Genomic DNA, 13,511 nt, shown 5'->3' with positions numbered 1-13,511 from the left:
GGTTCTTATCGAGGAAGGGGTAGGTTTATCTACCCTAAAGTGTTATAATTGTCATGAGTTAGGTCATTTTCAGTGGGAATGTCCCAAAAGAGCAAGTGTAACGACTCGAAATTTCTAATTCGGAAGCCAAACACATAGGTAGGCCATAATAAAACAATGGTTAATTATAATTCTAACTAACCATACAAAAAAATAATAATCATTTTGTTTAATTTATGGCTGCATCTAACATCCTGGTTAGACTGCCTACGTACCCTAAACGAAGGGATCAAGCTATTTGTAGTTCACCTTATGCTTCTAGAACAACATACTAAAATTTCATTCCGATCCAACGGTTGGATCTACGAAATGAAGTGGCGATGAATTTGACATGACTGACCTTGGTAAGATGAGGTACTTTCTTGGGATTGAAGTTTTGCAAAGGATGGATGATATATTCATCCGTCAACGGAAGTATGCTCAGGAGGTTTTGGAAAGATTCAATATGGACCAGTGTAATCTAGTGCACAATCCAATGGTTCATGGCTTTAAGCTTACTAAGGATGAAGATGGAGTAAGAGTCGATGGGACATTTTACAAACAGATCGTGGGAAGCCTTATGTACTTGATTGCCACTCGTCCCGATTTGATGTTTGTAGTAAGTGTAATTAGCAGATACATGGAACGACCCACTAAGACTCATTTGCAAGCAGCAAAAAGGGTGTTGAGGTATGTGAAGGGCACAATCAGTTTTGGACCGTTTTACAAGAAGGGAGGAACTAAGGAACTTGTTGGCTACACAGGTAGTGACTACTACACTGGTGATCAGAATGATAGAAAGAGCACGTCTGTGTATGTTTTTATTCTGAGTTCAAGTGCAGTGTCTTGGTCTTCAAAGAAATAGCCAATAGTCACTCTTTCAACTACCGAGGCCGAGTTCATTGCTACTGCATCCAGTGCTTGCCAAGCTATGTGGCTAGGAAGGATTTTGGAGCAGCTTAATTATGGTCAATGCAAACCAACGGTGATTCATTGCGATTACATCTCAGCCATTAAATTGTCAAAGAATCCAGCACATGTCTTACATTCTTATCTAATACCATGCGCACAGCACATGTCATTTACATTCATATCCAATAACCTGCACTTTGATTGTTGATGTTACTCGTTCAGCTCCTCACGACGATGCCCGAAAGGCATGCGATTTTTTTTTTCTTCATTTCTTTTTCTATAATTGGCTTTTTAAGTCTTGACTATTAGTTATGATGTTGATATTCGACAAATGTTGCAGGTTTTATATTGTGTACATGGGCGACAAGCCAAAGCGCGAGATTTCCCCTACCACATTGCATGTTCACGTAAACATGCTACAAATCGTAGTTGGCAGCAATTTTATAATTAATGATATGGCACAAAAATGTCTGCTACTGCACACCTACAGTAGCAGCTTCACTGGCTTTGTATGCTGCCAAGCTAACAGACGAAGAAGCACAAAAATGGCAGATTAATATTTGTTCAGCCTCTCCCTTTTCGTTTTAATTAATACACATACCGACGCACACATATTTTATAAATAACAAAAAAATGTTTATTTGAATGTACACATGTATAGGAATGGATGGTGTGGTGCCTTTTTTTCCAAGTTAAAAGAGGCAGCAGCTCCACATAAGGTCGTGGGACTTCATTGGGTTTCCGGAAACAGTGTCGAGAAGCAACTATGTAAACAAAGGTGATATGATCATCATAGGAGTGCTTGACTCTGGAACTTGGCCGGTATCTGACAGCTTTAATGACACTGGATTTGGTCCACCACCCACAAGCTGGAAAGGCACATTCCAAAGCTCTGGTAGTTTTACTTGCTACAAGTAAGCCACACTAGATTGTCCTATCATTATTCCCATTTATCTTGAACCTAATTTATACGATATCTGAACAGTAAAGTTATTGGGGCACTTTATTACCGTGCTAAAGGATTTGACGTATGTGATGCCCAATCTCCAAGAGACACCCATGGCCATGAGACTCGCTGCACCAATAGCAGCAGGGAACTTGGTCAACAATGCAAGTCTAGATGGTTTGGGGACGGGGACATCAAGAGGGGCGGTGCCATCAGCACGAATTACGGTGTACAAAAAATGTTTGATAAAGGGTTTAACCATTTATGCTTAGTACTGATCACTTAGGTTCTTTGGATGAATGTAAGTATAGGTATGGATGGTGTGGTGCTGTTTTACCCAGTGAAAAGAAGCTCGTCACAACAAGGTCATGGGACTTAATTGGGTTTCGGAGAGATTCGAGTAGCAACAATCTTCACGAAAGCAATATCATTGTAGCCAGGAGGATCCTTGTCGGATCATTTTTGTGAGGATTATGGGATCCTCCAATCACATCCGTTTATCGTAAATCGTGCAGTAAAAAATCATTATAAATTTTTTATTTAAAATTAAATATAAACAGTATTTGACAAAAACTGACCGTATAAAGTATGATGAATGTATGTGATTGGAAGATCTTCAGAATCCTCACAAAAAGAATCCGACGAGGATCCTCTCTCTCATTTAGGAGTGGTTGATACTGGAATTTGGCCGGAATCTGACAGCTTTGATGACACCGGATGTGGTCCACTGCCACTGACCTCAAAATGGAAAGGCACATGACAATCCTCAGCCAACTTGTAATCAGTAAGGGAAGTAAATTTTAGCAAAGATTCCTCAATTTTAATTAAATTGGAGTAATGATTTCTCAACTAAAAGTCATTACTATTGGTCTCTCAACTTATCAAAATGTGTAGTTATAGTCATTTTCGTCAACTCTGTCAAAATTCTATCAAAATGAGTTATGTTGAAAAGACCATTGCTACAATTGAGTTAAAGTTGAGGAACCATTGCTCCAATTGAGTTAAAGTTGAGGGACCATTTTTTCATTTGAATTAAAGTTAAGGGACCATTGATACAATTTTTCTTATATGATTTTCCATATTTGCCACTTGATTTAACCTTACATGCAGATGATACGTGACTCATTTTGATGGAAGTTCTAACGGAGTTGACAAAAAAAGACCATAGCTATACATTTTAATGAGTTAAGGGACCAATAGTAATAGATTTTTAGTTTAAAAATAATTGCTTCAATTGAATAAAAGTTAAAAGACTATTACTACAATTTACTTTTAATAAGGCAAACTAGTTTGTTGTCTGCTACTCCAATGATGACTTTTGAAAACATTAGGAAATAATAAAGGGTATATTATCAATTTCCCCCCTGAACTTGTGACCATTAGCCAATTTCCCCCCTCAACTTTAATTTTGGCCAATTTCCCCCCTGAACTCTCATGATTAGTCAATTTCCCCCCTCAACTTTAATTTAGCCAATTTCCCCCCTCAACTCTTATAATTAGTCAATTTGCACCCTACTGTTAAATTTTTAATTTGATCATAATTAAACAAGTGTGTGTAAGAAACTAAATAAGATGTATGTTAATCATGTTCCTATATCTTTATCCTATTACAAATAGATTAAAATTTAGAATTTTACAATTTATCATAGATAGTATTATTAGTCATAATAAATCAGTATGAAGTAATTTTATTTGATTTTTGACTATACAAAATTGATAACAAAAAGGATTGATGTGTAAATTTTTGTATGTGAATACAATTTTCTTTATAAAAGTGAAAGCTAAGTTCAAGTAAATTGCGGAGAATCGAGCTTTAGTAAAAAAATGGCTAGTCTATTCATAATTTTCGACTCCTTATTAAGAATAACCCATTTTATTGAAATAGGTTTGATCCATGAGTTTAGGATTATTATTTCTTTTTGTTATTATTTCTTCTTCTACATGCTTTAAACCCGATTCATAACTTTTTCTTATAATCAACCCATGTCACATACTAACTGTATTATGTTTTTGTACATTTTACCCTATATTATGCAGGTGAGTTTATGTTAATTTTAGTACTTTGTTGGAAGCTATTAGAAAGATTGAAAATTAAGAAAAGAATAGATGGAAAATTAAAATAAAAAAAAATTAACAGTAGGGTGCAAATTGACTAATTTTGAGAGTTGAGGGGGGAAATTGGCCAAATTAAAGTTCAGGGGGGGAATTGACTAATTATGAGAGTTGAGGGGGGAAATTGGCCAAAATTAAAGTTCAGGGGGGAAATTGGCCAATGGTCACAAGTTCAGGGGGGAAATTGATAATATACCCAATAATAAAAGCCTATGGCTCTCAACTAGCTCATGAGCTTTTTTTTTTTTCTTTTTTTTTTTTTGTCCAAAAAAAAAAAGCACATGTTTGAATTATGATAATCATAGCATACCTACATGTCTGAACATTAAAATAATTGGAGCCGGACGTGCTGCTGGATTCAGCCCAGCTGATGTCTAGTCCCCACGAGAGGCAGACGGCCATGGTATTCATACCGCATCAACGGTGGCAGGAACTTTGTTAGCAGTGCTAGTCATGATGCCTGTAGGTTGGGTACAGCAAGAGGAGGGGTGCCATCAGCACGTAGTGCGGTGTACAGTGTATGTTTGGGCCTTTGGCATCAGATGACTGCGGATGATGATATTCTTGCGTCATTTGATGATGCTATTGCTGATGGTGTTGATGTAATTTCAATCTCCATCGGTGGAAATTTTTTTGTGGTCACTGTATTTATGCTTAAAATTTAGAAGATTTTAACGAAAAGTTTTCGATACTATTCATTTTAATGAAAAATCATATTTTTACTCTAAAAAGTCAATCATGATATTATTCACTTACAACACTTTTTTTTTCCATTTTCGTTAAAACTCAAAGTTTTCAAGCACTTTTCATTAATTTTTCTTAGAATTTATTTTAGTCAATTTAGCTAGTTTAGTCACTGTGTTAGACAAAGTTTGCAATTTATGTCCAAAAATGTTATTTTTATCATCTTGTAAATAGTATTAAAGATATTATTTACACTAGGGGAGGTAGTTCAAATTCGTCTTTAGCCAGAGTTGAACTAAAGGTTTTTCAGTCACAAGTGAAGACTAATACTACTAAACCGTAGCAACAAACTCCTCTCCCGTCCGGCTTACCCAACCACCCACAACATTCCCTTCCATATCTCTCTCTCTCTCTCCCTCTCTCTAACCAACCGGTACAGTACTTCATCTCCTCCATCAACCTCCAATCGCACATAAGAGGTTACAACAATAAGCATTCTAAAAAATTTGAACTTTGTCTTTACACTCTTAATGAATTTGTGTAACTACTATGAAGGCTGACGGTGGGGTAGTGGCCCTAGTGGGAGAGGAGTGAAAGAGACAGAGGTGGGGAAGGGGCCTGCAAGTGGTGGGAGAGGGGTGGACCATGGACTGCAGGTGGTGTGGGAAGGCGAGGGGGGTTGGTTGCTGGTGTTGGATGGCGGGGATTCAATCGCCATTGGATATTTTCACGCATTAAAAGGGATATTGACCTCCATTGGCGCTTGTAACAAGGGTCCACAACTGAACAATGTTTCAAACTTCGCACCATGGTCTCTTTCCGTGGCTGCTACCACCATTGATCGGAATTTCGTTACCAAGGTTCAGTTAATAACAATAAAACTTATGAGGTAAGTTCCTCATCGATCATATGCGCTCACGTAATTTTATTTAATCGTTCTATAATAGAGAATTAAGCACACAAATGTTTGAGGTTGTTTCTCTATTTGCTTCATATTGTAGGGAATTATAATGAACATGTATGGACCGCAAGAGTCAATTGTCTTAGTGTTGTCTCTACCATGTATTATAGGAGACAATTGTCTTAGTGTTGTCTTTACCATGTATACATGGTAGAGACAACACTAATGCATCTTGACTTGGATATTCATGTGAACATCACAATCGCGGCATTGCTATGCAAACTTGAAAAGTGACGAAACTATAACATAATAGTGATGTGTAAAAAGTACGAATAAAAGATTGAAAATAAAACAATAGTAAGTGTGTGCAGTAAAAGTGATCAACTTTAAATAAACGTATTAAATAAAAATCATAGCATCTCAATATCTACAAAGAAAGTGTACAACGTAACACGTCTGCAGATATTAATTATAAAAATACCAAGACTAATCACTACAAGAATAAGAAAAGATTAAGCTACCATTTCCAGAGCTCCAAATCCTACTAAATTTTGGAGGAGCGTAAAACAGAGAGTGTCACACAAATAAAGATTTCTAAAAAATCATTTATTTTTTTAACATACTAACACCTCGTTGTAAAAACCCATATGAGAGGCACATGTATTACCAGCAAGCAAAAGCTACCTTTGGAGTTTATATTATTTTTTTATCCATGTAATCAAACTCGGATTTGTTTGTTTAATTAATAATTAATGAGAAAGACATGGCCCAATTTAGATTGAGTTTTTTTCTCAAATTTTTAAGTAGCTGATTCATAAATTTCCGTGCTTATGATAGAAATTGTTTATATTATATATAAATCATTACGTAAAGATTATTTGTACAAAAAATCAATAAAAATTAAGGTTGTTTAGTCAATCAATTGTAACAAATAGATAAACGGTTTATTTACTGAATCCGTCCACTTATTTTTATACATTCCGATCATTAAATGATCTCATATTTAAGTGACTATTTTTTACAGATAGATATTTACAGAGTAATTTATAATATGAACAATTTCAATCACAAAAACAACATTTCGTAAATTAGCCACATAATAAATTGAGAAGGAATTCCTTCTCATCCATTGAAGAGCCAAATGCATTTCTATTTTGATTTCAGTTTACTTTGATTTGATAGTACTATTAGTTGATAATTGAAGCAAGAGTTAATTTCAATTTACAACTTGAAAGTTTTTTTATTTTTAACATTTGGTACATTAAGTTTTTTTCATTCTAGGGTAGTACGTGAAGTTATAATTTTGAAACACTTTTATACGAGCTCGTTTGAATGTGCTTTTAAAATGACTAAAAATGCTTTTAGTGAAAATGTTTTTAGAACCAATCCTTAGTAAAAATGCAAGTAAATCCTAAAAAAGTACTTAAAGTACTTCCTGGAAGAAGCACATAATTGATGCTTTTTGTAGAAAGCACTTAAAGTGCTTTTGAAATCCAAAAACATTTTCTCTAAAAGCGATTTCGATCATTTTAAATGCATATCCAAACAAGCCCTACATCTATTAAGATTACTTTTAAATTAGTCGTTAACTGGTAATATGACGTCTACGTGAATAATGACTGGAGGTCATGTGTCAATATAGAATCCACATAGATATTAAAAAATTTAGAAATTAATAAAAATAAAAAATTAATTATTACTTTGAAAACAAGGAACCAGGAACTTATTGTCATATCCCGGCCCAGGGCGGATCACTTCCCGGGCCCGCTCCACCACCGTAGCACGATATTATCCGCTTTGGGCTTACCGTTCCCTCACGGTTTTGTTTTTGGGAACTCACGAGCAACTTCCCAGTGGGTCACCCATCATGGGATTGCTCTAGCCCCCTTCTCGCTTAACTTCGGAGTTTCTACGGAACCCGAAGCCAATAAGCTCCCAAAAGGCCTCGTGCTAGGTAGGGATGTGAATATACATTTAAGGATCACACCCCTGGGTGATGTGGGATGTCACATCCACCCCCCTTAGTGGCCCGACGTCCTCGTCGGCACACACGCAGCCAGGGTTAGGCTCTGATACCAAATTGTCACATCCCGGCCAGGGGCGGATCATTTCCCGGGCCTGCTCCACCACCGTAGCACGATATTGTCCGCTTTGGGCTTACCATTCCCTCACGGTTTTGTTTTTGGGAACTCACGAACAACTTCCCAGTGGGTCACCCATCATGGGATTGCTCTAGCCCCCTTCTCGCTTAACTTCAGAGTTCCTACGGAACCCGAATCCAGTGAGCTCCCAAAATGCCTCGTGCTAGGTAGAGATGAGAATATACATTTAAGGATCACTCCTCAGGGCGATGTGGGATGTCACAATCCACCCCCCTTAGGGGCCCGACGTCCTCGTCGGCACACATGCGACCAGGGTTAGACTCTGATACCAATTTGTCACATCCTGGCCCGGGGCGGATCACTTCCTGGGCCCGCTCCACCACCGTAGCACGATATTGTCCGCTTTGGGCTTACCATTCCTTCACGGTTTTGTTTTTGGGAACTCACGAGCAACTTCCCAGTGGGTCACCTATCATGGGATTGCTCTAGCCCCCTTCTCGCTTAACTTCGGAGTTCCTACGGAACCCGAAGCCAATGAGCTCCCAAAAGGCCTCGTGCTAGGTAGGGATGGGAATATACATTTAAGGATCACACCCCTGGGTGATGTGGGATGTCACACTTATGGAATTAATGATTTGAACAGGTAGAAATAGAGGTCCGAAAGGAATTAATTCTTCGAGGGGGTGCGGTGGCGGTGGAAGATAGTGGGGGTTTTGGGGACTTAAGGATTTGGTGCATTGCAGAACCTCTTGTAAGCCCTTTTATGCAATTCTACATCGAGTAGATGTTGGCTTAGTGATAGATTTGGAACCAGTAAGTCCATCTGATGTTCCAGTGACTGCTGCAGGATCACTGAAATCTTATAAGCTTGCAGCCAATAATAACTCATATAACAGAAATGACACATGGCATTATTTTAGTGGTTGAGTTTGTTAATATAGTTAGAAGGGTATTATTGTAATTGGGATATATGGCTATATAAGGGATTATATAGCTATCATTTTCCTTAAATTCAGTTGTATACATTTTCTTTAATCAATCAATACAATCTTTCTGGTTTCTTTCTATCATCTTCCACTTCCTCTGTACCAATTATTTATCTTTTACAATGTAGTTAACATGGTATCAGAGCCACCAGGCTCACGCCATGGATTTTGGTGGTTCCATTTTTCATTAGATTTCATCGTTTTCATCGTTTTCCATTAGATTTTCTTCGGTGCTTCCACGGCGGTCCTGTAACTTCTTGGTTGATCTTTCGTCCGGGCTTCCGCAATTTGGGTCGTCAAAATTGTTTCTTCCGTTCTTGAAAATATTACCACATCTCTGCCACATATGGCATCTAGCAAAGCGTTTAGGGCTTCTGCTTTGCTCGTGGAACCCTTACTTTCTCTCTCTAGAACCGTCATAATCGACGGTGGAAAGAGGGGAGGAGAGCTGAAATTCATGGGGGTTAGGGTTTTCATGAAGATCTGCATAGTTTCAGAAATTAGGGATTTGAGAGAGATTTGGGCTATGAACAGAGAGTGTCGGTCAAAATATGGGTCGTCAAAAGTTTACAGTGCCGAGATCCATCTTCTTTTTGCTGTGCAAATCTTGATTCGATGGTGATTCTTTTTACTGTTTGTTTGGGAATTTCTCTTCTGCGTTGCTAATTGGAAAGTGGGATCTTGGATTCTATCAGGTTGTTTCTTGTATCTGCCATCGTCTTTATGCATGTATAGTGTTTATGGAATTGCCGCAGAAGATAAAGTGTGAGATTTTATACATTATTAATTGTGAAGGCCATTGACATTAGTTGAAGAATGATTAAATATAGTTTCTTGATTGTTTGCCATGATAATTTTTTGTTGATGGTTATTCAAATTATGGTCTCTTCTTGGTGTTGTTTGCATATCGGCTCTCTGTGCTCTATATCTGCCACTTTGATCCATGTTTTGTTCTCTGTTGTGGAGAAAATTTCTCAACTTTGTGCAGTCCACATGTTTGAAGAAATGCACAACTCAAGTTGTTTTGTGAAGTTGGTGAAGACATGTTTGTCAAGTTGTTTTGATGTTTTTTGGATGAATTGTCTAAGATAAACTACCGTTTCATTTAGTGATTTAGTTGGATTACAAGATTTCAAGAAAGTGTCATTCTTTCTTGATGGATGAGAAAGTATCATTCTTTCTTGGATTCCATAGAATTTGTCAAGAGTATCATTCTCTTGTTGCTTAGAATTTATCAAGAGTGTCATTCTCTTGTTGCCTTAGCATTTCTATCAAGAGTGTCATTCTCTTACTGCCTAGAAGAATTTATCTGTTTTGATTTCTGGATTGTACTTGTGTCTTTCATCATGGCTTCACCAACGGCTAAAGTTGTAGTCTTATGTGATGATAATGGAGTGAGCAGAGGTTTTGGTTTGTTTCTCAACTCTTCAAGAAGCTACAAAAGCTCTCAGTAATCTTTTGGTTAACAGATACAAAGTAGTCTTTGACCAGCACACCAAGAGATGACCTGTGATCAGCATATTCGACCTCATTGTCATATTAGTCATCTGGGGTCTTGCATGGGTAGCTTGCTAGAGAGTGGAATGCAACACAAAGAGGGTGTCCACATCCCAGAAGATTGTTGCTGGATTTATAAAGTGGAACTTGTATCAAAGATGTGGGACTGAACATTCAATTGTGGATCACTTTATATTTTTGAGATAGCGGGGTTATCTAGACTATCATACACTGCTCCAAACTGCAAGAGACAAGGGTTTGGGGTTTTCTTCAGTGTTTAGCTTCATCACATAAATGTAGATGTATTTACAAAAGGATTGCATAGCCCAATGTTCTTGAAGCATTGCAGACATCTTGGTCTTGTATTTTCATATCAGTCTCAACTACCTGGCTAGTTCAAACTTCACTTGGATACTCCAAGTTTAGTTTGAGGGGGGAGTAATAACTGATATAACAAAAATGCCACATGGCATTATTTTAGTGGTTGAGTTTGTTAATATAGTTAGAAGGGTATTATTGTAATTGGAATATATGGCTATATGTGGCATTGTATAGTTATCATTTTCCTTAAGTTCAGTTGTATACATTTTCTCTAATCAATCAATACAATCTCTCTAGTTTCTCTGTATCATCTTCCTCTTCCTCTTCCTCTGTACCAATTCTTTATCTTTTACAATGTAGTTAACAAAAGCCATCTTGAAATTGTAGTCTTTGCTAAGCGAGGATATATCATTATTAAAAAAAATCTGGTTTTGGCTTCAACCACATTCTTCTCTGGCCCCTGGGTTTGGCTATCCACTGCTATGAAATTTGGTAGGTGTGGCTCTCCACCATCGTCTGCTCCGGCTTCTCTGGCCGCTGAGTTTGGCTCTCCACCACCATCAAATTTGGTAGGTGGGGCCTGGAGGTTTGAGCTCATGGGGTTGTCCATCCTTGCTCTAGAATTGTCCTATTTATGATCTTTTCCTTCACAGTCCAGCGGACCCCAACGCCTTGAAATTCTCGTTCCTCAAGTCGTCACCCGTCAAATCTAGAAATAGGTTGGGTATGGAGGGATCAGGGAAAGAAGAGAGTTAAGTCGAAAATGAGAGATTTTTCAATGTGATTGGAATACTGGATAATACACCACTTGTCACTATACAAATGGTGGGATATGTGTATTAAAAGGTTAATAACTTAAATATTAAAATTATCCACTACTTCTATAAAAACACGTGGTATACCACTCGTGTTCTAGTTACAATGAAAAATTTCTCGTCGAAAAGAACAGAAGAGGTAGCCTATATTGACATGTGATGTTTAGTCATTGTTCACGTGGGCGTCAAGTCACTAGTTAACGATTAATTTAACAACAACCTTAACGGGTATATGAAAGTGTCATAAAATTACTTCAGCTACCACTCTGAAATGAAAAAAACTTTACGTATCAAATGTTGAAAACTAAAAACTTCAAAGTAGGACACTGTAATTAATCCCTGAAACAAACATTGACTCCTTATATAAGGGCACTAAAGAAAAATCCCACAGCACCATCCATAGGTGTATATTTTTGTAATTATTTTACTTTTTCTGTTTTGAAAATTGATAAATTATATTGATAAAGTAAAGGATTATAACCAAAGTAAGTTGTAGTAATAGTCTCTCAATTTTAATTAAATTAGAGTAATGGTCCCTCAACTAAAAATTCATTACTATTAGTTCATCAACAGTTAATTCATCAAAACGTGTAGCTATGATTATTTTCGTCAACTTCGTTAGAATTCTGTCAAAATGAGTTATGTTGAAAGTACCATTGCTACAATTGAGTTAAAGTTGAGGGACAATTTCTCTAGTTGAATTAAAGTTAAGGGATCATTGATACAATTTTTCTTTTTTGATCTCCCATATTTGCCCCCTTGATTTAGCCTCGCGTGTATGGCATATGACTCATTTTAACAGAAGTTCTAACAGAGTTGATAAAAAGGACAATAGATGCATGATGAGTTGAGGGACCAATGATAATGAACTTACTCTAATTAACTTAAAGTTAATGGATAATTGCTACAATTTAGTCTTACAACCAAGAGGGTTAAAAAGTCAACTCATGTCATAAAGAATTAGGCAAAGCCTTGCTAGACACCCAACAGGATCATCTTCGGATTCTTTTGGTGAAGATCATGAGGATTCGTAAATTGTGTCTGTTTATCATACATTGTGCAGTCAGTTTTTGTCATGTACTGTTTGTATTTAATTTTAAATAAAAATATTTAAAATAATTTTTAACCGCACAATGTACGAAGAACGAATATAATTCACGGATTCCCGAGATCCTCACAAAAAGAATTTGTCAAGGATTCAGACTCGCTAGACATGAGAACCCTTACCGCAATGCTAATGCAACCTCCTCTTTTCCCACTTAAGAGTAATATGGGAAACTCGAATTTTACCTTGGACTTAAAAAAAAAAATAAAAAAAATTATTAAATGGACGGGGTAGAATTCAAACTAATTAAATAATTAAGGGGAGATGAGAGTTTTGAACCATGCATAGGATGAGGACATACGCGGTAGGAACAAAATTTAAAGCACCACTATAAACACTCTAAACCCATAAAGATATCTCGAAGATCATGATGTCCCCGCACTTGATTTGGTGTGAAGATGCTAATGTAAAGTTGGAAGGGAAAACAAATCATGAGCAAAGTACAATAATACAACTTTGACCAATTCAACAATCTATCCATTAAGATATTAAATTACATGCCAATTAGAATATTAGATCGCATGTAAATTTTACCTATATCTCTACTATGGGAAAGTGGTGTGGACCAAAGATGTTTCCACTTCTGTATGGAAACGAGAATATAGGAGAGCTTGTGTCTAAAAGTGATTTTCTCTTTCCTTTAGTAAGTGTAGTTGAAATGAGAGCACTAGCCAGTAACGAATGCTTATAGGAGATTGAGTTACTTTTTATATTATCAATTAATTTTATAGTGGAATTTCAACTTTTTTTATGGTATCAGAACAAGTTGACTCTCTTGTGAAACACAACGGCCACATATGTTCTATGTCACTCAATTCGTATTTTTCATGTATTTGGCTTGAAAATTCGTCACACGTAATGGAAACATGTGAGGATGTGAAGGTAAAAGTACACATGGATGAAAAGAGAAACCTTATAAGGGCATTTAAGAGGTTGAATGCTCCTCATATTTCCAATTGGTTTTGTGATAAAATCTCAACTTTCTTCATTTATTTCCTGAAAACTTGATTAATCAAGTAATTATTTAGCGATCAATCGGACACAAATGGAAGAACCAATTCTGTAGAAATGGAGTCCTTTCACATTTGAAGTCCTGGACTTATTTTTCATTT

General features: G+C 36.8%; 1 protein-coding gene across 1 annotated transcript; it reads left to right on the top strand.

The window, feature by feature from the left end:
* The first annotated feature begins 370 nt into the window (after window positions 1-370).
* On the top strand, window positions 371-883 carry LOC137734443 (secreted RxLR effector protein 161-like). Its single transcript, XM_068473709.1, has one exon. The coding sequence runs from the start codon at window positions 371-373 to the stop codon at window positions 881-883; it is 513 nt and encodes a 170-aa protein (XP_068329810.1).
* Window positions 884-13,511: the final 12,628 nt, after the last annotated feature.

The sequence above is a fragment of the Pyrus communis genome, chromosome 5 (assembly GCF_963583255.1).
Source record: "Pyrus communis chromosome 5, drPyrComm1.1, whole genome shotgun sequence".
Classification (NCBI taxonomy): domain Eukaryota; kingdom Viridiplantae; phylum Streptophyta; class Magnoliopsida; order Rosales; family Rosaceae; genus Pyrus; species Pyrus communis.
The sequence above is the reverse complement of the archived record's forward strand: the minus strand, read 5'-3'. Positions and strand labels throughout refer to the sequence as shown.